This window comes from Mangifera indica, chromosome 5 (genome assembly GCF_011075055.1).
Source record: "Mangifera indica cultivar Alphonso chromosome 5, CATAS_Mindica_2.1, whole genome shotgun sequence".
Lineage (NCBI taxonomy): Eukaryota > Viridiplantae > Streptophyta > Magnoliopsida > Sapindales > Anacardiaceae > Mangifera > Mangifera indica.
This window is the reverse complement of record NC_058141.1, coordinates 13,868,422-13,893,172: the sequence shown is the minus strand read 5'-3', so window position 1 is coordinate 13,893,172 and position 24,751 is coordinate 13,868,422. Positions and strand designations below refer to the sequence as shown.

The window sequence follows — 24,751 nt, the reverse complement described above, 5'->3', positions numbered from 1 at the left end:
ACTTGTAAGATTCTTTACTTGGTTATATCTGTGGGGTTGTGGCAGGGGACCAAATTAAACAGTTATATGCCTCCAATTTACAACAGTTTCTTGAAAACTTGCATATACTACGTATTTATATGAGAAAGTACAACAGAATTTCATATACAGAACTGGCTTTGATTTTTTTTCAAACGGTAATTGATGATCACCAATGCTGTACTAATCCCTGTGGGGCTTGAATTTAGACCAAACTTAAATTTAACTCAAATCCTAAATGATCCATTTAAACTCGAATCATTATTGTCATCATTGTTATTAGTATCTTACAATATGAGATTATACAAGTAAAAATCACCGTATGTATCTTTAAATGCATTGAATTAATACGATACAGTTAACATATCATATGATATGATACAATATAAATTACCAATACAAATTAATAACCTTTCTAGAGAAAATTATAATGTAGTAAATGTATATACGAGAAATTTCAAATTTTTATAAATATTTATGATATTTTTCTAAAATGATGATGTATCAATAAAAATTTTTATTATTTTATTAATGTTTACGGAAAATTAGATTTTTGATACATGATTCGATTACTCTGATTATTAATAATAAGATAAATAGTATTATCAGAGAGATAAATATCAAAAGGATAAATAATATTATTAAAGAAAACTCAAACTGAACTACTGAATTAAAACTCCAATCTGAATTAGGCTTACCAATTCAAAGTGAATCCCATAAATTTAAGCCTCCAAAAAATATCAAAAGGAGATTATGCATTTAATGGCTTTTAGGTTAAAACACTGTTGTTCTACAGTAGTCTAGAGTCCAGAAGCTTTTAATATACAAAATAATTCTAAAAGTTTAAAGGAGACCGGCCTTATTAAAAAGTAATGAGCCGCATTACAGCACAAGATTGGGCAAATCAAACCTCAACAGTGTAGCCCATGTTTTAATTTATCCAGACAGAGATGCTTGTCTGGTCTACTTTTTTCAGATGATCAGCTTTCTGCAAGACAGCATTTGTAATCAGCTAGGCAACAAAAGGAGTGCCCTTCAGTGCTCTCTTGCTGTATATATCTCCTTAATTCAATGATGCAGTCCTCTCTTTATCCTGAATGATCCCTTGAGTTTGACAAAGCAGGATGCAGAATTGATTACCACTTCGATTCATTCTGAAAATTTGAAAAACATTTAGCACAGGGCAATTTTGCAGTTTAACTCTTTAAAATAAACAATGAACAAATAAACATTTGCAAACTGCTAATACTAATCTACAGCATCCTGAGAGAAATGGTCCATCTAAGATTCTGTATCAAGTATATGTAGCAAATCATTCAAGTATAAGGTGCCTACTCTGAGATTCCAGTATACGCATCACTATATTAACTTGTAATATAGAAAGAAAAGAAATGAATATAACAATCCGTTCCATCAAAAGTAACTAACTTCTCACATGCCATCAGCACATCCTTCAACCAGGACTGACAACTAACTTTGAAGTATAACAGCAATGGAGCTAAAAACCAGGTATATGAGATTATACTTGCTAAATAGGGTAATTTTTCTTCCTAAGAGTAAAAGTTCCAAACAAACATGGAGCTCTCCTATTCAAAGCCAAAGCTGTCAAAAGTTCACCCTACCATCTGGCTGGATGCAGCAGAATCCAAATTTGAGTTACATTCACATAAAGAAAGAAAAACTCACCTGCAATTTCTGTGGATGAAAGGTCCTGCTCTATCGGTTGAAGGGCATTGGGTTTAAACGAAGACTAGCTAACAGAAGTAGAATAAGGAGCAGGAAAAGTGAAATCAGAGTTAGATGATGAAGCATCAGAGTTGTCCACATTATCACAAGGCTCCTCCCTAACAATGTGTCGAGAAGATGAAGTCGATGTTGATGAAGAACATACAATCATCTTCAGCTCTGAAAATTGCTCTGACATGCGAAATAACAGCCTGAGACACACTAGATAAGATAAGCATCAGTCAAACATGTAATTTATAACAGAAGTTTTGTGCATCAGGATCACAAAGAGGCCATTTTGTTGGATAAACAATAAAGATTGATTTTATTGTGTTGACAATGTAGTGTGCTACAAATTGAATTTAGACATTCAAAATTTGAAAAATATTAAAGTTGTGCAGAAAAGGGCTCAACATTGGCCATACCTATTCAATGAGTCTTGAAGTTGATGAACTTTTCTTTCAGCTTCTTCTAATTTCTGAAGTCTTTTCTCACTTAGTTCCCGGGCTTCAAGACATTGCCTTTCAGCATACTCAGATATTTGCCTTTCTGCCAGTAACAAGGCCTGTGTAATATAACAAGGTTTGAAAATTTCTAATCTGAGCCTGAAGATTTAAATTTTTTAGCCCAAAGAAAATGATGTGGCATTCCAACTCAAATAACAAGCTGGGGAATAGATGCAAACCTTTCCAAGATCTCATAACGTGTAAAAAACATTAACAAACCTCTAATATTGAGGTCCATAAGGATCTGTATCTTTATCTCTCACAGTTTCAACAAAGATGTATATTTGTAGTGAGTACATAGCCAAATAATTTAGGAGAATAAGTTGGATATAAATAAATGCTTTGAATGTCACATAGAGAAGAAAGAGGAATAGGATCGACTACCAAATCCAAACCAATATGAGAAAAGAAGTTGATTTGTAAAACTACCTCACAGGAAAGCAATATCTTTTATGTGTTTATTGTAGTATTTTTTTAATCCTAAAATTTAGTTTGACAGAACTGAAAATCTGTTGGAAAAGAATAGTGGAAGGATTCTAGAGATACTGAATAAATCAGCAATACCTTCAACTTCCCCACTTCTTCAGTGAGGGTCTCAATCTTTTCAGCATCTTTGCCAGAAAACATGGCCTTATTGGTCATATAGCATGGTTCATTTTCTTCCTGTGTAGCCTCACATTCCTTGACAGATAACTGAGCTTGATTAGAATGATTTTCCAGTTCAGCCTCTTTGACATCAATCAAGGTTTTTCTGGTCAAGGTGCATGGATCATTTGCTTCCTGTGCAGCCTCACATTCCTCGATGCGCAATGTATTTAGTTCATCTACTTCACATTCCACAGCTTGGTGAGAATCCCACAACTCTGATGTCTCTTCTCCTTTTGCTTCTTTTGTATCAGTCTGTAAACATGATTTTGACTTCAGTTAGCCACTAAAATCAAGGAATGTTGTCAAGCAAAAATTTTCCTACAGATATCTCATCATCATTCAATCAGCTAGGCAAATGGTTATATCATCACAATCCACATTGACAAAATTTATGTCAAGCAGTGGTCAAGAACTTCTAAATGTGTACAGGGCTCCAAACTCTTAAGTGTGGAAAAACATCTTGCTAAGGACTTTTTAGGTTTCAATTCTACTAATATAAATCTACAGCAAGTGGAGAGAGGTAGAAAGAAATAGACAAGAAGATAGAAAGATGGAGAAAGATACGGATAAAGAGAAGTCGTGCAATGTCTTAGAAGTATAAGTCGACAATCTATGCTTCCGATGGTGTTAACTATTTATTTGCCATGATAAGAACAGGCCAGATATACCTGACCATCACTGAGTTCTGGCAATATCTCTCACTCCAGTATGTAATTTGTCCCAAACTATCTTTATGGTAATGTAAAACCAAGGCATCCATAGCTACTGTTACTACCCATCACTGAGACCCAAAAACTGCACAGTATTAATTAGGCTTCTGGCTCCATCATGTGATGCATTTCTCATATTAACCCGTCTTCTTCAAATAAGCATATATAAAATAACCTTTCTCATTGTTTTACTTTTTTATGTTAGCTGGGCTCAGCACTGGTTTATTCCACTTCGACCTCCCTTCAAGATGATTACTAGAGCTCTATTCCCTTTGATATTGTCATGAATTCGCAAATATAGCATAAAAAGGTCAACCTTGTTAAAAAGCTTTAATCTATTGTTGGGCTCTTTTATCATAAACTTTAAGATATATGGTCCTAAGTTTGAATCCTTATGTATCATGTAGCAGTATTTGTTTTTGGATCTGTCTATCCAATCTAAACTTGGGCTTGGTGCTCATTAAACATTCCTCTCATTTGAAGTTTGGTTCATGTTAAAATGAAAAGGTCTAATAGATATTAAACTCTTACTTAATATATAAGCTTTTGAAACTATTTATACAACAGTGAGAGCCCTTATACATGTCTCTCACAAGATGAGGAGAAATCAACAAAGAATGATGGGCACAGATGGGAGGATGATGAGGCTGACAAGTGGCAAGCCTACAGCAAAAGAAGAGGGAGAAAACAAGCAGTAAAAGAGGCTGGACCACAGGGACATTCAAGTGGGACATGGCAAGCTTGGATTGGGAAGACAGTTATGCAAGGAAGGGTATGAGACGGCTGGAGAGAGGGCTAGAGGGGTTTATGCAGAAAAAACAGAAAGTAGGTGAGGAAAAGAAGAGAACCAACCTCTGAAATGCTGGGTTTGGGGAAGGAGATATTGTACCTTTCCATCGAAAGAGAGAGTGATTTTGTACTAAACTTGTACTGGTTTTGCTATTTATCACGATAGAAGTAGTGATTCAATCAATTATATAATCCAATATTCCTATAGATCATATGGACATGTTGTGATGGTTGGCTGTGTGATTGAGTTTGAAGGTCTGAGTGGGAAGAAGGTTGATTGGAGTTGGCAGAACTGAGGAAAAGAGTGTTATACAACCCAGGTGCGTACCATAAACAGAATATAATAAAGATGATTACAGTTGATAAATTTCACATATATATCTCAAGCCATATATAAAAAAATATATATATTTTTTTTTATGTGTTTTGGAAATCATAAAATGATTGATTTATTATTTTTCATTTTCAAGCCAAAACCACCCCAGAATGTGGGCACCAAATTTGAAACTAAGAAGTACTACTGTATCTTGCAACAATGGTTGTCATGGAAGAATGATATAAAATATTCCAGGTAAGTGGTCCTTGGCGGCTGGGGTTTTAAAACCTCCAATTAACTAGATATCAAGGGTCACACCATTCAGCTGATTGGAAATTAAGGAACACACCATTCAGCTGGCCCCATTGGATCACTAAAATTAAGGTAATAAAAATTTCCTATCAACTAAACATCAGTAAAATTAATTACCACTTACCATTTTTAGTTTCCTAACCTCTCTTCGTTTCATTCCTCTCCATCTGCTTTGCATAAAAACCAATGCTGTTCTGAGTTTCTTATAGTATGAAGCAGCTCTGTAGCTGCGCCAACGTGCCTGCAAGCAATTACTAAACTGATAAACCTTTTGGAGAACAGAGAATATCCTTTAAACATTACAAAATAGGTGGGGAGTAACCTGAATATTAACTGCAGCCCTAGTATGCAATCTATTTCTGAATTCACGCTGAGCAGCCATCCTCCGTGAGCATCTTTGCAAGATAATTGCAGCAGCCTTTACTTTTAAATAGTCTTTTCTTGATACCAGTCTTCGCAAATTCTTCTGAATATTAACAGCGGCTGTTGCTCTGTTCAAGTATGCATAGTATTGGCGAGCCAACTCCCCTGTTAAGAGAACCAAAAAATCAACATGAAAAGACATATAGAAACTCCACTAATATGAGCAACATATTGAAGCCCAACTGTAGGGATTGAGAACAAAATAAATGAAGTAATAGGATCTAATTCTTAACTGATCCTTCCAACAATATGCATCAGATAAGAAAATCTAGGCTTATCATACAATTTTCATATGGTGAACAATGTTTGCTTGCTACTAAAAGTCAAAGCAAAAGTTTCTCTTTTTCGCATGCTAACTCTTGTCAAGATTTCAAACTAAGAATTAAATATTGAGTTGTCACTTCATTATTTAATTCCTTAGATAACATGCATTCTAAAGAGAAAGTATTTCATTTCCTTAATAACATACATTTTGAAGCGAAACATTCTGTGAGTCAGATAGAGTAGGCTATTACCAAGGAACCAATCAACTAACCTCGACAAAAAGCTTGTATGTGAATAGATGCTCGACAAATACCATTGTATTGTTTTTGAGTGATAATAGTTCTAATTTGACTTTGAATAACCCTAGCTGAACCACCAAGTACTACAGTTTTCGTGCATCTAACTCAACCAACTGACCAGCTCTTAGAAAAACCTTTGTTTTCCCTATCTGCAAAGCCATTTGTTGCACATAGAATAAAATATCAATGATCCATGGGAGGTATATGAAAACTTGAGTGGACAAATCATGCACTTTGAGGCACTTCAATAATACATGATGATAGGGTACAAGTTCCATCGAAATAGGTTTTTTTTTTTTTGGTAATTAGAAAACATGTAGTTAGTAACATCAACATCTGATTAACACAACTTTGCATATTTGGATTCTTGAATCCTCAGATGTTGTATGATAATACAAAAAGGAATAACAACATATTCTTTCCGGCAATTACCTGATACCCTCTAAGTTCCATCTTTTCCAATATCCATTTGCAAGCATTTTTTTCCTCATAGCTGCTCATTAATGCAATAAATTGAAGAAATTAAAAACTTACCATGTGGGACCAACAAACAAGAAGAACTTCAAGCTAACCAAGCAAAAAGATGCAGTTTGTTTGAAATTAAAAAAAAAAATGCTTACTTATGTTTCACAATCTCTGGTGCAAGAATAGTAAATCGTTCTAGAAATTCAGAGAAAGTTCTATTCGTAGGATATCCAGCACATTTGATTCTAATGGCCTCTAGAACACCCTACAAAAACAATCATGAGAAAAAAAAAATACACAAACATTCTAAGAACAATAGATAATAGTACAACACTAGCCAAACAGTACTTACACCAGAGCGTAGTTGTTGCATGACACTGATATTATCAAATAAGGCAGGTTTCAGCAAATTGTTTGGCTTCACACATCTAATGTAAAGCGGCTCTGTGGAATTTAGTGTATCCATCAATTGTTGTAGTTGTAGCTGCAGTATTATGTTATAACATAAGGTCTCACCTTTTTGCAGAATATGCATTAAAAGTAGATGATGTATAGTATGGCTCAAGAAATAATTAACCATCACAACTACATACATGATGATAGAAAAGATACCTTAAAACGAGAACCTATAGATGAAAACTTAGAACACTTAGTTGCCTCCTCAGAAAGCGGAGGAAAAAGGGTTGCCACAAAAGAACAATTGGAAGCACTCAACAAATTCTGATGTTCAGGAACAATATAGTTTTTGTTTTTTTCTAAAAGGTGATCTGACTGATACTGGACCTGAAATCAAGTGTGCCAAGACAATATTAATAAAATGCATTGTCCCTCTGAAGTCTTAACTAAACAATAACTAAAACAGCTACATACCAAGACCATAACTCACCTCTCCTGCATAATGAACGATAGTAAAGTCTGAGAGCGTCAATTTTGGCTTTATGAAACGTTTGTGATCTTTGAATGTCTGATAAAGCTTTTGTGCAAATGATTCATGAGTAGACTTGGGAAACATACTGTATATAAAAATTATTCCTCATCAGCAGGTTAGAAATACGGGATGACCTTATAAAAGAAGTGCATAACATTGCCATTCAACTTATGATTGGCTTCCTTTGTTTGTTTGATTGTTAGTTTGCAAGGAGTGGAAAACTTATTTTATCAAAAACACTAGTGTAGCAAGAAAAATGTCTCTAACATCACAGCAAGACCAAAGAAATTTCCTCATACCATGCTTCATCAAGTAAAGCAATGATTCCTCCTGGCTTCTGTAGAAACATTATAAATTAGAAACCTAATTAGGAAATCTAATGTAGCAGATCATCTACTAAAAATTGAATTGTCAAGTTAACAACAAATAAAAATGCTAAATACAAGATATCAAGATATCCATGGACCATTATCATGGCTTACATAAATTTATTTAAAACTTCCTAGACCCAAAAAAAAAAAAAAACAACGAACATGCATACCATTTGCAAAGATTAAATAAATAGTATCATTCCAGAAGTAATGTTACGTGCCGATTGGATAACTCTATTTTTATTCTATCAGCTCAGTCAAGAGCCAACAGAATTATACATAATACAATAAGAGGGAAACCTCCTTATAAAGTACATGAAAAGCCAGTGCCTTTTCAATCCCCTCCTACTCAACTCTACTAAAAAATACCAATAATCTTTCTCCAAATTTGGGTTGGATAAAAGATACATGGCCATGTAAAGGTTAACTTCCAAGAGTTATATACTAAACAATGGTGTTAGACTTTTTCATCAAAAAATTATTGCTTTAAGACTTCAACATTTTAGAAATCTACCAAAGTAGGAAAAGATAAGACCAACAAGTTCCACAAGGACTAGTAAATGAAATATAAAGAGCATGAAGACTGTCTCAATAAGACCAACAACATGGTAGATATCTACAATTCAGAATTCTATCACAATTCAACAAATGCACTAGAGATGTTGTAAGTACCAATACCTTCCACTTGGTACTTACACCAGACCACAGTTTATATCTGTTTTACCTTTAGATCAAGACTTCATGGGAATGAAGAACAACAGAAAGAAGCTATATAGTAAAGTAGGGAATAGATAAGACCAACAAGTTTCATAAGAATCGGTAAAGAAGGATAAAGAACATGAAAACCTTCTCAATAAGATCTAACACATCTTGGTTATCAATGAACTCTACATAGCTCCAATCAATGTCCTCTTCAGAGTATTCCTTCTGCTCCATCTTAAACACATGCTGAATGGAAACATTAACATCCACATTATAGCTTTAAAAATTAAGTCAAAATTTGGCAAATATGACTAACCTCATACCTGATTGAAATGTTGTTGCAACTTTTCATTTGTAAAGTTAATACATAACTGCTCAAAACTGCAGAAAAATAATATATTTGAATTCAAGTCAAAATACATGTGCACCTATGTTATAAATTATTCCATACACATGTCACTTCATGTTTTATACGTTAGGTTAAGAGGGAAAAACAGAAAAAAAATTCTCATATAGTTTCATCAATTCAAAAAACACAAAAAATAGTCTCCACAACCAAAGTAAGGAAAATTTTCTTGTTGAAGCTTCGCCACAATGCAATTCTATTTTTGGTTTACCATGCCCTTTCGGCAACAAAAGTTGTCAACTCCTCGCAAGGCAAATAGAGGTATCATTCCTCCCAATCAGCCAAGGGTTATCCAAAATACAAGATAACAATATTTTATTCCCTTATTTTCCATCCAATCTTCTCATTTATAATAACCTAATCTTATCCCAATCATTATCATTTATCATTTATAATAAAATATTTTATCCTAATAAAAAAAATTGATGGTTTCTATTTTCTTTTCTTTTTTCACATCCACACCGACTTTGATAACTTTATTTTTTTATCTTTACATTTTATCCTACCCAATTTGAAAAAACTCTTCTCATTTTATTATATCAAGTCAACCCCTGGTGCATCTTCATCAATATCTCATTTGCTTCTTTTAGTTTAACATTTTTTCTTTGTTCATTGCCCGTTTAGTTTTCATCACCAATTAAATTAGATCATCAAGTAAACAAAAGGATTCAGACTCTTGGAATTCATAGGAATCTATCAATTGAACCCTTGAATTGCCGATTCCCCCTCTTGGTTGTTGTGTTCAACCAATTAAACCCTAGATTCTATAGATTCCCTTTCTTGGTCCATCGTCAACTTACTTCGTCAAAATTGGTAGATTTTTTGTTGGAATTTACCATCTCAATTGCATCATTTTTTTAATCTCTTGTCACTCATCATACACGATCAAGATAGCGTCATCATCTAATTTGTTTTCATCTACCGATATGACATTCCATAACTTGTATTTATGGTCGTGAATTAGTTCTTCTTTTTTTTCATAATGATAACAAATTTTGTTCTCCATTACTCGAACTTCTAGTTCCATTAGTCGTTGAACCTTCCTCTATCTTTCACTCTCATCCTATATGATGTCTAATCTGCACATTCTCAAAATTGCAATGCTCTAATACCAATTGTTAGAGATCTAATGCAAATTTTATTAATAGTAAAGCAAAATAATGTTAACAATAAGAGATACCAACTTCTCCCAAGGCAAAGACAAATAAAGATGTCTTTTCTCTCAATTAGCCAAGGAATGCCCAAAATACCAAATAACAAATTTCACTTTCCCTTTTTTCCATCTAACCCGCCATTTATAATAACCTAATCTTATCCCAATCCTTATCACTCAATTACCAAATATTATTATATCCAATATTATTCAAATTAGCAAATATTACCTCAATCAAATATTATCTTCCTAATTAAAATATAATATTATCTTCTAATTAATATATTATTATATTACTAAATAATATTATTTTTCTAATTAATATCATTTTCCTCATTAATATCATCCTAACGTTCAAATCTTAATCCTAATAAAGCATTTTACCCTAATAATTATTATTATCAAATCCTGACAAAATCCATAGCCACAAAAAATGGGTTTTGTTGGGAGATAATACTCTTAACTATTGCTTCCCATATTTACTATGTTCAAGAAAGAATAATTGGGTAAAAAAAATAATTCTCTATCTGCTTCCCTTCTCTCATCAATGACATTGCAACATAATAAAAAATTATCTCTCTCTTAAAAAATAAAGGGCTCTTGGGTCTCTTTGTTACCAAATATTATTGTCATATGTAGGTTATGCTTTGTGAACCAAATGGCACAACCACCATTATCATGACTAATGGCATAAAACATGTGTGGGAAGCCTTGTTGGATCATCTTTAGAGCATCATAAGTGGTACAAGTTAGAGCTGACAAATAGATTAATGAGAACATGTTTAATATAGAGGATCAATATTATAATCACTAGATCAAAAGATGGAAGGGGAAGATCTAAGAAGCATATTTAGAAATTTGTTTGCTTAAGGGAAATTTTGAAGCAAATGAGAATTAAATATTAGGGTTCCCTGTAGGTTTCAACTATTTTAAATAGTTTGAGATTAATTGGAAATTATAATAGTTTTTTCCTCAAAATTGTTGAACATTAATACGGTAATATTTTTGGGACTTCCCTAGTCCAAGAGATTTGATCTCAAGAACATTTATCCGTTTACAAGAGTCCTAACCTTGGTACCAGCTTGGGTTTCCCAACTTATCTCAACATTTGACAAGTTAGGGCGAAAAGATACTTTTTAGTGTAAGAAATGGATTTCGAAGCAGCTAAACATATGAAATTTTTATAGTACATATGTATGCATGTATGGTGTGAGAGAGAGAAAGGAATATATGTAAACAATTATTACCTGTTAGTTTCAAAGCTTTCAAAACCATAAATGTCAAGGATCCCAATCAGGCAATTTGAATTAGGATCTTGACCAATTGAGATGTTGATTTTGTTAACCAACCTGGGCATAATGGAAAAATGATGCATCTTTACATAGATTCCTTCCTTGGAGAAAGAAAGAACATGGTGTACAATGAGTATGGAACCTAGAAAGAATATCCGAAGTTAACATTTACCAGTCAAACAAGCGAGAATATATAGTCTTGGCCAGGCCATCCCTGCTAATTGTCGCACCAAGTGGATCAAGACTTCTTGTGATGTTTTCTTCTCTAGTAATCATTACACGTTTACACAATGCATCTTCCAATGCATTAGGATTACACCTAAATTGAGGATGACATCAAACAATGTAACAACTCAAACAAGAAAAAGAAGTACTAAACCACAATATTTTCAACGTTCAGTTCTTACATGAGAAGCTCTGCTGTCATTCGAAGATGAAATTTTGACTCATCATCTTTTATAACTGATGAGTCTTCTTCGTCCTTGGCAAAATCAATATTTCCAAGATGAAGAATAGCAGCCACAACTCTGAAAATTGCATCCTAAGATATAGAAAGAGTGAGAAAGCAAGGTACAGGACTTATTCCAACTTGAAAAGAAATGTTTAGCACTTTCATTATACATATATTAAAATACACTATTGTGGTCATACCTGTTCTTTCTTACTTATTCCAAGAATATCCATAGCTCTCTTTGTCACAAGATAATCATTAGCGTCACTCACACCAACCAATTCATAGCACTTGGATTGATTAAGATAGTGAAATGACTTGGGATTTCCCAATTTATATCTCTCAATCTCCTGATAAGACTTAAAATTTATTAGTTGTTATGATATGACCAATTTTCCACTATTAATCTAAGAAATAATCCAGTAAAAGAAGTTTAATTTCAATCAAAACACCTACCTCCGGTGGTGCTGCACAAAGAAGGTAAAAACAATGATAGTTACGCTCAGGATCTGAAATTTGGCAAACACGAGATCTCTCTAAAAGATAAGTTCTTATGGCTGCCCCTGATATTCTTCCTTTCTTATCAAACTGAATCTCAACAAATTTCCCAAAACGACTATGCCAATGTATTTAACAAATAGTCATAAGTCACAAACTATTGTATAATTAAGCAAAAAAGAAAAAAAAACAAGAAAGCAATATTTCTTACTACATAAATGAGAAACAAAAAATGATTAAGGCAGTCAATTGATTCCCCTAATCATCAATAAAAAATTCATAAGAGAAGTGGCCAAAGATACTAGGAAATATTTGTTTATAGCTAATTTAATTTTCTCCAATATAACTACAAGCTCGTAGGTATATTAGTGCATTTAGATACTGTACTTCTTATATATATAGAAGTTCTATAGATACCCTTTTGCCTTCAAAGTTACATACAATAAATTAGTGAAGTGACAATGGAAAGGAGTTACTAAACATTATTTAAAGAAAACGTTAAATTTGAAGTAGAAATCAATGTTTCATACCTGGAATTGTTATTTTTAACAGTTTTGGCATTGCCAAATGCTTCGAGAACTGGATTTGACTGCATCAAACCAGTTAGTACACAACTTTAGATAAGTCCAGGTTAAAACCAAAGTAAACCAAGTTATATGAAGCTGACAATGAATTCCTATTCCATATAAAATTATTTACGCAGAAAAAGAGTGACTTGAAGAATTTAAAGCTGACAAGTATATATCAAAAATTTCATTCCAGATTCCCATGATGGAAGTTGAGAATGTCTTAGAGAAATTTACAATCTAGCAAGCATGAGGTGCACTTAAATCTTGTATTAAATGACTATTTTTCAGAAAAACAAAAGCAGCAAATGCATAACATTAAGGCATGGGTGTTTCAGCTGCACCTCAAACCTTAATGCTCAAACCACATAACAAAAGCACCAACACAAGTTTATTAACAATATCAAAGTCTGACATATATGCCATTCCTAAGTCTCTTATCCATGGCTACAACAGCACAATGAATAACACCAGTCACCACAAGGGCAACTCTATCCTAGTCAGAGATGTATAAGGAGCTAGTGAAACTGAGAATTTCCAAGCCTCAAATACCATACTGAAGACATTATTTTATTCTTGTCCTAAAGTATATAGCAGTATGAACCTTGATAAATTTATAAGAAAGATAAATTGTCCAACTTACTTCCAAAACTTGTTGTTCAATAGTCTGTCCTTCAGCAGAAGCACAACCACCCAAATAAGCGAGGTATCGCATGAGCATTTTGGTGGTCTCAGTCTTACCAGACCCACTTTCACCGCTAACCAGTATAGAGTTGTTTTTTCCTTCATTAATCGTTGTCCTGTTCAAATATATAAAATTTAGCAACCTATCTCCTTGATATTTAAAAAATAATAAGAAGTAAAAGCTGTTACATTATCACCTATATGCAAAATCAGCAATTGCAAAAACATGAGGTTTTAGCTTCCCAATCGGTGCTCCCTTGTACTGTTCCATTATATTAGCATCATACAAATTTGAGAGTCCTTGAAAAGGATTGAGTGCAATCAGAATGTTTCCCGTGTATGTCTGCATGATGTTAAATATGTTATAACAGAGCAGCCCATAACTGTGCTAATAAAGGCATCTGATCTCACAAGGAAAAACAATAGTGACTCAACAGTGAATGCAAAAGTGAATCTCACATAAATTTCATTAATTTCATATCTGGTTGCCAAATTGTGCAGGACTCCAGGTTCGTGCAAATATGAGATCTTAGTCATGTCATCAAAACCACTAGGAGGAGCTTCCACATCCTTTGGGTATACAGCTGATAAGTTTACAACAATCTGGCAACAACATAGCAATAATAAAAAAAACTAAACAGATTTCACGAGTAAAAATATGAATTCGATGATTTCTCACACAAATAAAAATTGAACTTAAAAATCCATAAGAGGTAATGAATGCTACAACTTAGCAGGAAGAAAACAAAAGAAATACCACAGAAACTATTCTAAGATTCAAAGAGTGCCAAAAATTCCAAAGGAAAGAAAAAAAAAGTGAAGATGGAGCTTGGAAAACAAAGTCTGAAGAAAATATGCTTTGGATGAACAATTTTCGTGAATTAGTCTTCAAAATAAGACCACACTCCTCTTCCTCTAACACTTTGCAACTAGCCAAAAGTACTAAAGAAATGAGGCATCACACACCCAGATAAAACAAAACTCAGGACCATAAAACATGAAACCAAGATAGCATGCCAGCAGTTTCTCAACCCTTTTGCACATAAGTGGAACTTCAACTTGGTTCAAGAGCCCCAAAAAGCATGGTTTCAGCTCGGATTCAACTACCAACACTTTGTATTTCAAAGTAGAAGGATAAGATCATTCATTTCCAATCCTTCAAGCCTGGCACCAACAAGATGACAGGAAGAAAAGAAAAAACTGGACTGAAAAACAGGTAAACAAAAAAAAAAAGACCACAAAAAGAGCTCCTTAGATTTAAAGGAATGAAGTTTAGCATGATACGAATAAAACTTACCGTCCTAGCATCACTTGTTTGAATCTCAACTTCCTGTCCAATAACATCGATAACAATTCCATCTACAAAAGCCAACTCTTGATCTAAAACCCAGACATGACTCCCAGCAACAATGTTTTCTTGAGTCTCCTGAGACATTTTAAGTCTTTAGAAATACCAGAACTCAATGCTTTAGCTGACATAATGTACATACAATAATGAAAATAGCAAGAAATGAAAGGAACTTATTTCTATGCATACAAATTGCTTGAATTAGTTCTCACCTGCAGAAGTATTGATACTGGTCTTAGAGCCTCAAAATTCTAACATGTTAGCTCCAAGATATTTAAAACAATGACCCCATGTGGACAATGTTCACAAGCTTCCCACCCATTAAGCTTATGTCAGAAACATTAGATGGTCTACAATATAATGTTTGAAAATGTCAAAACATCTAACAATCAAGATCATCAATATTTTTCACTACCAAGGACATATCGAATATCTCAGTGGCCCAAACTTTCTAGGGTATAGAACCATGTCAAAGTCACAGTTTAACCAAGATGTCGGTTAGAGGTAATACTCCTATAGCTTTGGTTATTATTATCTGTGCTAGAAAGATGTAATCAAGAGACAATTCATCATCCAATGTAGTAGCTAGATCTCAACTACTTATAACAATAATAAAAATGCAAACCCTAGATTAACTTGAAATTACATGACGACACCTACTTCAAAGCTAAGAGAATAGAATTTATACAAATCAATATACCATTCTGATTCTCAACGAGGCCAATCAGATGGACTTTCTTCTTTTGAAGCAATTCAGAGGGAATCGACTCGAATCCTCCATCAAAAATACAAAAATTCTTACGAAACCAACTGCAATAATATAAATGCAAGCCCTATATTAACTAAAAATTTCATGAAAATGCGTAATTTAAAGCTGAGAAAATAAAATCATACAAACTAACATACCATTCTGATTCTCAACTGAGCCTATCAGATGAAATTTCTTCTGGTGAAGCAATTCAGAGGACTCCAATCTTCCATAAAAATTTAAAAAATTTTGAATAACCAACTGCAATCACCGCGTAAACAAAGCAAAAACTCGCAGGTGAAGCGTATGAGCTATTCTTTCTTTTTCTTTCTTCCTTGGTGCTGGGTTTGTGTTCGTGTCGTGTTGCTAGCGGAGATGACATTGCTCGAACATCCGTCGTTTTCGCCATGGTTGGGGATGCTTGTGGCTAATTTTGTCCAAGAACCCAGTTTGGCCGTTGGACGCAATTTTAATTTTGCATTACCGCGATCGTGCCCCGTTGTCTATTTATTTAAGATTTTTTATTTTTTAAATGTAACCGCCTGAATCAGGAATTATGGAGGAAAAACTAATTATGATAAGGTTAATTAATTAAAATAACTTTATTTAAAAGATTTACATTAAATTAGTCAACATAGGTTGATTATACAAATATGTTCATTTTACCTTTTTCTCAAACTTGGAGAACCCCAGCTCATCTCGTTTTTATTTTACAATTTCATTTAAATTTTTATTAAAAATTATCAAAATGGGATAATAAATTCATCTTAATTTAAATAAAAAATATTTTTTTATTGTTTTTTTATTTTTAAAGAATTATATTCAAAATTTTAATATATTTTGGATGATCATGATTTGTTAATAATATGAATTATTGTAATTTTAATTTTATGATTGGACCTAAAACTTTTAAAAATGATATTTTATCTTTTTAATAGGTTAAAAAACTTGTATACTTATAACTAACATTTTATGATTAGATTTAGAACTTTTAAAAATGATAATTTATTTTTTTAATTTTTAATTTTGATCACATCTCCTGTTTATTAATTTGATATATCAAAATTATTATCAGATATTATAAATAAAATATATTATTGTACAATTAATTATTATTTTATTTTTTAAAATTTTAAATTTTTTAATCGATACCTCCTAAATAATGCCTAGATTTGTATTGTTATACCTACATATAAATTTATTATTTTAATTTTTTTTAAAACACCAAAAGCTGAGGCAAATAAGGATTATATCATTATTAAATCACTATAGTCACCATACGGGAGCTCTGCATACACTAAAAGCCATCATCTTAAAATATGCCACGTGGCAAGAACCTGTGCTATTTAGACTTTTGCAACTAAAAATAAGTCGTTACACTCTCTATATCCGAAAAAAAGTGCAAGCAAATCCTTCTGTCACAAGCCGAATCCAGACACCGCCACCACAACAAACCGCATTTTCTATATAGAGATTTTGGACTCTACGACAAAAAATTGTTCTCACTCTTTTCATTTAGTTGTCTAGTCGAAGGGCTTCGTTGATGCAGATAGACATGCCTCCATCATCATCGCCTTCTTCTACACAGCAGCAATTGGTGACAGTTGATGAATCCGGAACCTTAATACCTGGCCTTCCAAACGACGTCGCATCTCTGATTTTATCATTCGTTCCATATTCCCACCAATCACGTCTCAAACCTACCTGCAAATCATGGTGTCTATTTTTCTCATCCAAAACCCTAATAATTCAGCGCCGTAAACTCTCACGCCTCTCCCATCTCCTCTGTATATTCCCTGAAGATCCTTCTATTTCCTCTCCTTTCCTCTTCGACGCGTCTAATCTCGCGTGGCGTCCAATACCGCCTCTCCCTTGTGACCCCTCCACCTACAGTCTCACCAACTTCACTTCCGTCTCACTTGGGTACCACGTCTACCTTATCGGTGGGTCCCACTTCGACGCGCGTTCCTTTCCTTTGGACCTACCACTCCCGACTAACTCGGCCGTCAGGTTCAATTTCATCACCTTCTCGTGGGAGAGAATCGCGCCGATGATTTCTCCACGGGGGAGCTTCGCTTGCGCGGCGGTACCGGGATTGAATCAGATAATTGTTGCCGGTGGAGGGTCCAGGCATAGTTTGTTTGCAGCGGGAGGGAGTAGGATAAGTTCGGTGGAGAGATACGATGTAGCGAGAAATAAGTGGGTCGAGATGGATGGGTTGCCCAGGTTTAGAGCCGGATGTGTGGGGTTTATGGAGGAGGAAAGTGGTGAGTTTTGGGTTATGGGTGGGTACGGGGAGTCGAGGACGGTTTCGGGAGTGTTTCCTGTGGACGAGTACTATAGAAATGCTGTGGTGCTGGAACTGAAGAAGGACGATGATGGTAGTGATGGTTGGGGGAATTGGAGGGAAGTTGGTGATATGTGGGGGGAAGGGGAAAGGTCACGGCTAGGAAAGATTGTGGTCATGGAGGATGAAGATCATGGAAGGCCTGAAGTTTTCATGCTTGATAATAATGATATCTTAAGGTAGCTTCTTTACTTTGTCTGTGAGATGAGTGAGTTCAGTCCTTTACATGCTATTTCGATTATCTATAGTGGTTTGTTGAATCTCCAGTTTAATTTGTTTTTGCTGTGCCCTGAGCGTTATGTTTTGTTGATTTGGCTATTTACTTGAGCAGTATTCAATCAACTACCCTAAACGGTTAGTCAATGCATGCATGGTTGCTTGAGGGTGTAGTTTACTGAAGGTCAGCTAGAATTGTAATCAACTTATAAACACAAAAAAGTTGGGTGGCAATTGAGTTATAGACGATGTTGTGAAAATGAACTTCATATTTCTTAACTTCATACTAAAAAGAAGAAGCACGTCTAACTTTTTAATTTACCTGTGAGGTGAATTTTTAACTTCTTTTAGTCTCGCGTACCATAAATTGATCATTTGATTGCTTACTGATAATGGATTCTATCTTTGCTATGAACATTAGTTCTTCTTTCTTTTTTAACTTTTATTTGGCCATCTATAAAATTATTTAATTCAGATGCATTTTCAGTCGTTTGTGTGTATCCCTGATTGTGTTTGGTCAATTGCTTAATTTTTTGAGTAAGATTATATTTAGGTTTTAATTTGGTAATCTTGCTCTGCATAGTGACTTGGTGAGGTTAGGCTTTGTTTAATAAATTTAACAAATAAAGAGTGTTTGGTTGCTAAGAGAACTAGGAATCTCGTGTCTGACATACAACCAACTTAGATTTTATTTGGTTGCGTTTATGAAACATTGTGTTAATTAATGCCATATTGAGTTTGTCCAATTCAATTTAACACTCCCTTTCTTTCAATTTAGTTTATTTTGTTGACGCATCTGTTTTCCTTGACATGCTTTACTTCGAGCCCTTCTACAAAGGTTAACTGTGTAAACTGTAAAGCTTTTTGTAATTACTCGATTTGTACTTGGTGGATGCTATTTTCTTCCCAAATAAAGATTATATAGCGTCTAGTCAGAGACCAATCAAAAGGAAAATTTTGTTGGTTTAAAAGCTTTTAATTGAGGTTTATGAAAATACATCCCAAAAGTTTTGAAAATAGTATCCATCCTTCCCTTCCTTTAGTTAAAACACCAGATGTGTGAAATTTCATCCATGTTCCTTGAATACTTATTGAGAAAAACTGTCATTTCGTAGCTCTGATTACTTAATCTACTAAAAACTATGAAAATTTGATGTTGTTTCTGAAATCAGAGGGTTGTAAGCGTGTGTCCCTTAAACATTAGTGCAGGTCAGTGTACACTACCATAATTTTTTCAGTTTGTACTTTAGTTTACATATACCAAGTCTTGCTCTTTAAAAAAAAAAAAAAAGAAGGGAAAGGATGAGAAATGGGGGGTTTCGGGGGGAGGGTATATTCAGTTTTTTTCATGTCTGTCGTGATAATGTTGATGGATTATTTTGTAACTTGATGCAATCTTTACACTTTTGCCTTTCAATCAATATACTTTTGAGGAAACATTACACTTTTAAGCTATCATCTTTGTGTAAATAAATATGTTCAATTGAAGTTCTATATAGATATATTATCACATGTTCCATACTTGTATTCAGGTATGACAAATCATTGAACCGTTGGCAAAAGGAGACATCGGTGCGAAGGAAAGTTCCTTGCAAGAAATCATCTGGTTTTGTTGCATTGGACGGAGAGTTACATGTGATGACTCCTGTACCAAAACAACATAAAAGAGGAGGAACTCTGTTTATCCAAGTCTACAATCCAAGGAAGAAGACATGGAGGTTAATTTGTACAAAGCCTCCATTTCCTCAGCAATTGGATTTTAGTACTGCAGTTATGTGCTCCATTAAGTTGTAGACGTAATTGTGGTGTTTGTAGTGCAGGTACTTGTACCTAAATTGGTTAAGCAGAGTATGTTATTGTAGGCATACGTTGTGTTTATGTACAGATTGATAAGGTATAGAATCAGTTTAGCTATGAATGTAAATACAATATTATTGTATCTTTATTTTGGTTCCACTGAAATAAAAATGGATATATTATTTTGGTACTGTGGTTCAAAATTTCTCCAAAGCGTCTCCCCTTCTTAACCTGTATGATGATCTACCTTTTAGCCTCTTTATTGTTCTTGAGAATCTTTCAGGAACACAAACTATGGTATGCAGAATCATTAACTTCCTTATCTCCCCATTTTCAAAATTTCTCTTGAGATTTGCAACTTCACTTCTCTACCAACACGAACTCTCCTCACCAGCATCTTAATCTTCCCTTTATTTATTTCTCTTCTCTCACCGCAATTTCTCTCATCTTCTTCTTCTCTACCAATACATGAAGCACATTTTGCGCTTGAAGTCCAGTATTATGGAAAAAAAAAAAAAAAAACTTATTCGCTTGCTTAGCCGATGCAGCATGGTGTTTGTGATCGAGTAACTTCAAAATCTTCCTATGAAACTTTCCCCTTAATTCACATTTCTCAAGCATTGAGTTTGTCAACTTCACTTGCTTTTGTACAAAATCTTTCCCTTTTTCAGCATCTTCAAGCCTATCCATAACAAAACAATACAGTAAAATTGAATAAGATGAAATGGCCCAAAAAGACAAATTCGCTTAGATTTGATTCATTCGTAGATTGAATTTTTGCAGTTAATTACCATCGGTGCGCAGTGGGTTTTAAGGGTTTGAGGTGTTGTGGCTTGGGTGTGACTGTGAGCAGTGGGCGGGCTTTGACTTCGCGGGTGTGAGCAGGTTTTGTTGGGGGGGTGGGGTGGTGTTTGTGGGGGGGTGCGCGCGGGGTGGGTTTTGATTTGGTTTTGTTGTTGTCGAAGGCCGTGGTGGGTTTTGTCGGTGTGTCGTTATTAGGAAGAGAATTTTAATTTTATTATTTATAATATTATTTCTAAAATAAATATAAATTAGAGATAAAGAATAATTTAATAAAGGTTTTGGTAAATTTATTGGGTTTCAATAAATTTATTCAGAGGTTAAAAATAAAATAGATAAAGCTTAAGGGACAAATTGTTCACTTTAATAGCCATTTCAAATTAACAAGGGTATTTTTATTTTAAAAAATACGTCAAAAGACTTATTCTTATGTCAGATTTAGTTCATTTTCAAACTTTCATTCTCTAAGTTTTAAAAATCTAAATACTTATTTATCATTAAATTTTTTTTAAAATTTTTTATTAATTGTAAAGATAAAATCATCATTTTACTAGTAATATTAAAATAAATAAAACTGTATCTTATTTTTATATTTTAATTTAAAAAACTTACAATTTTCTTTCAGTTTAAGTTTTAAAAAGTTACATTTTCCCTCATAGAGTTTTATTCATTCCCCTTCTTTCTTTGATGATTATTCTTCGACCAACCTCCCGTATTGAAGCTCCCTCTTGCCTCTCAAACGAAGATGAATCTACCGAACTCCAATTTGTGTGACATGGTTGATTTTCATCCATCGGATTAGTAATTGGAATGCGATGAAGTGGTGGTTGGCATTTCCACTTAAGAGGTTAATCCAGAGTGATTGGTAGGTGGAGTAGTCAGATATGTTGATGGTGTTATGGTAGCGATGAATTAGAATCCATGTCGGCAAATTGTAAGGGGAGAGAGAGGGTAAATCGCAAGTAGTCGCATAAATTCATATCGATTGTGTGTTGTTGACCTCTGAAGGTTGATTGATTTGTCTTCATTCGAAAGGTGAGAGAGAGTACTAATATGAAAGGTTGGCTAGAGAAAAATCGTCAGGGAAGGAAGGAGAAAGAATGAAATCTTAAAGGGGGAAAGGAACTTTTTAAAATTTAGACAGATAAAAAATTATAAATTTTTAAAATTAAGGTAAAAAAATGAAATATTTTTGTTATTTTAATATTACTAATAAAATAATAATTTTTTTCTTAAAATTAATAACAAATTTTAATAAAAAATAATTATAAATAGATTTTTAAATTTTTAAAATTTAATTGATAAGATCTTAGGGATAAACAAAAACTTAGATTGAAATAAGTCTCTTGGCCCTAAAAATAAGAATATATCCGTTTTTCGATTATAAAGACAAAATGTGTCATTTTAGTGTTATGTGGTTGAAAAATAGTCATTCCGCTCCCTTGATTTGTATATTAAAAAACCCACGTCATCACCCAGCTCTATAATCTCTCAGAAGTACCTGCAATAAACGCGTGGATGAAGATGCATGGCTTACTGAGTTTAGCATTTTGAATGAGTCTTATAACTAATTACTGTGATGACCCGATGTGAGCAGGTCTTTAAAGCGAGACAACTCATACGCAGTTTATGTATATGCACATACAATTAAATTTATGTTAAAAAATTTAAAATAGATAATATTATATATAAAAATAATAATATTATTATTATGATATAATTAAATAATTTAAAATTTAAAATAAAATAATATTTAATATATTTTATTTATGATCACATAATTTTATTAGAAGGATTTATATTTCAAACACCAATTGCTGTTTTTGTTTTATTGTATTGAAAAACAAGAAATTAAATTGAATAATTTAAAAGGTGATAACAATTTATCCCACCATAAACATGCATCCATGTCCAAGCCAATGGCGTGACGTGCAATGCATCTTAATATGATAGGAACGAAGACTCATATTGGAACCCATTTTTTACTTCACGAATCACGACTAATTCAATTTCAAATCTCTCTTTTTAACACCCTATCAATGGTCAAGAACGAAGTCACCGTAAAAGATTAAAAATTGGAAATTTCTAAGTCAACCAATTAAGAAACTTCCTGCATGCCTTCAAATATGCATATATATATATATGTATATAAAATCTATTCTCTCGCCAATAGCATTCATCTCAATTTTGAAGCAACTTTTTCTATACTAATCAACCTTTTGTCCAGCATAAGCCAAATGAAGAACCAAAATACGTTGCTAGTAGTGACAGTGATAACATGTGTTTTGTTTATGAACATGATGCAACATTACGAGGCTTCCAGAATCTTGAAGATAGAGAGACTTCATGATCATCATCAAAACCAGTTTTTGTTACAGGCTCTGCAAAAGGGTCCGGTTCCTCCTATGGGAGGAAATAGTTGCACCTACATTCCTGGGAATGGTGGCCCTCCTTGCACCAATCAAAGGAACTTCGCCGGCCATGCTGTGCAGGCCTCCTCTTCCTAGACGATTGCTCATTCAAATCAATGTGGCAACTCACAGTTCATATATGAAGCCTTATTATTTCTAATTTAACTGAAGTTTAATAAGGGGAATGCCACAGTCATTTTCCCACTCTTTTTTTTTTTTTTTTAAATGTTCGTTGCATGAATTAGCATGAATAAACTTATATAGATATTGTGTTTATTAATAGTAAATAAAACAAGCTTCTTATCATTTATACTTGGCTCTTGATCATCAGGGAAAATTTGTGTACGTGCATGTCTCATGCATATATTAATATATATTCAATTGGCTACATTTTTAGCCTATAATATACACGATTATATAATATTTCATTTAAGCTCTCGTACGTACGCATTTTTAATTACATATAAATCTGATTGGTTTACTTTATTTCTTTCATTAATTGTATGTTTTACTTGTTTGTGTGTGACATTTGTGATTGTATTCCATGAATACAAAACGTTTTGGTTTTGGTAATATACAGGACTCCAGAAGCAAAGGCCCAAAACCAAAGATTTCTACTAATAAAATTATCTCAATTAAAACCTTCCAAATACTATTGTGTAAAGATTAACAATCACGGGAATCAATGCCTTATATTTGTAAATTATTAAAAAAAATTCTAATTATTTGTAACCCTAAATTAAACCCAAAAAAGAGAGATATTAATTAAAATAACATATTTTTTCCCTATATATATATATATATATATATATATATATATGTATAACCTATTTTTTTCTTATTATATATATAGAGAGAGAAAGAGAGAGAGCTTAAAACATAAATTTTTAAAATATTCTTAGATTTTATACTCATTCAACCAAGATTCACCTAATCAAGACATAAAACTTATACACTCATCCAATTAACATTGAAATATGAGGTGAAATAAGATGAAAATATAACAAGAAGGTTGGTCGGGTGGACAGGTCAGCCGGCCAAACACCTAGCCAATCAATTTATTTTAAAAAAAATTGGTTTGCCAATCCAACCAATTTATTTTTAAAAATTGATTGGTCAGGTGCTCGATCGGCCAACCCATCCGGCTAACTCATCGAATCAACCCAAAACCTTATAATCTTTTTCTTTTAAAGACAAAGTCAACATAAAAAAGTGATTATATTTGTATAATAAAAAAAAAAGGTGATTATATATATATAAAAGACAAATAAAATGGCTATTTTAATCAATATTCCTAGAAAAGATGTTGATTATTATATTTCGATAAATCTAGATTATAATAATTGAACCCACAATTAGTACACCAGATAATTTAAGATTTCACTAGTTATGAAATCATGCTGTTCAAACCCAGATTTTCCTTTTGGGAAATCTTGCAGTTTTACCCCTTCTGTTAACTCATGGGGTGTATGTATTAGACCAAGTAATTACATGCAGCTAGCCTATAGACCAAATTTGAAAATCTTTATTCACAGTGTACACATTGTTGAAGTTGTA

At 33.3% G+C, this 24,751-nt stretch overlaps 2 protein-coding genes across 2 annotated transcripts; one reads left to right on the top strand and one right to left on the bottom strand.

The window, feature by feature from the left end:
• Positions 1–714: 714 nt before the first annotated feature.
• Positions 715–16,115, bottom strand: LOC123217172 (myosin-11-like). Its single transcript, XM_044637984.1, is given in 28 exon segments — positions 715–1,172; positions 1,705–1,955; positions 2,169–2,308; positions 2,814–3,149; positions 5,149–5,265; positions 5,347–5,552; positions 5,983–6,096; positions 6,099–6,159; positions 6,443–6,503; positions 6,631–6,740; positions 6,828–6,959; positions 7,088–7,258; positions 7,362–7,488; positions 7,703–7,740; positions 8,621–8,722; positions 8,800–8,857; positions 11,283–11,384; positions 11,500–11,646; positions 11,735–11,868; positions 11,979–12,128; positions 12,235–12,394; positions 12,807–12,865; positions 13,486–13,642; positions 13,724–13,869; positions 13,986–14,129; positions 14,824–14,952; positions 15,575–15,684; positions 15,781–16,115. Coding segments are annotated over 26 exon segments (3,291 nt in total). The 5' UTR covers positions 15,578–15,684; positions 15,781–16,115; the 3' UTR covers positions 715–1,172; positions 1,705–1,768.
• Positions 16,116–16,992: 877 nt separating this feature from the next.
• On the top strand, positions 16,993–20,172 carry LOC123217543 (F-box/kelch-repeat protein OR23). Its single transcript, XM_044638619.1, has 2 exons — positions 16,993–18,148; positions 19,718–20,172. The coding sequence occupies exons 1-2, from the start codon at positions 17,166–17,168 to the stop codon at positions 19,977–19,979; spliced, it is 1,245 nt and encodes a 414-aa protein (XP_044494554.1). The 5' UTR covers positions 16,993–17,165; the 3' UTR covers positions 19,980–20,172.
• Positions 20,173–24,751: the final 4,579 nt, after the last annotated feature.

What these genes read in the sequence shown, in the direction of transcription:
- LOC123217543 (XM_044638619.1), top strand. Translation starts at nt 17,166, where the DNA reads ATGCAGATAGACATGCCTCCATCATCATCGCCTTCTTCTACACAGCAG. An exon ending in GATAATAATGATATCTTAAG is followed by an intron (nt 18,149 to 19,717) that starts GTAGCTTCTTTA and finishes ACTTGTATTCAG; the next exon opens with GTATGACAAATCATTGAACC.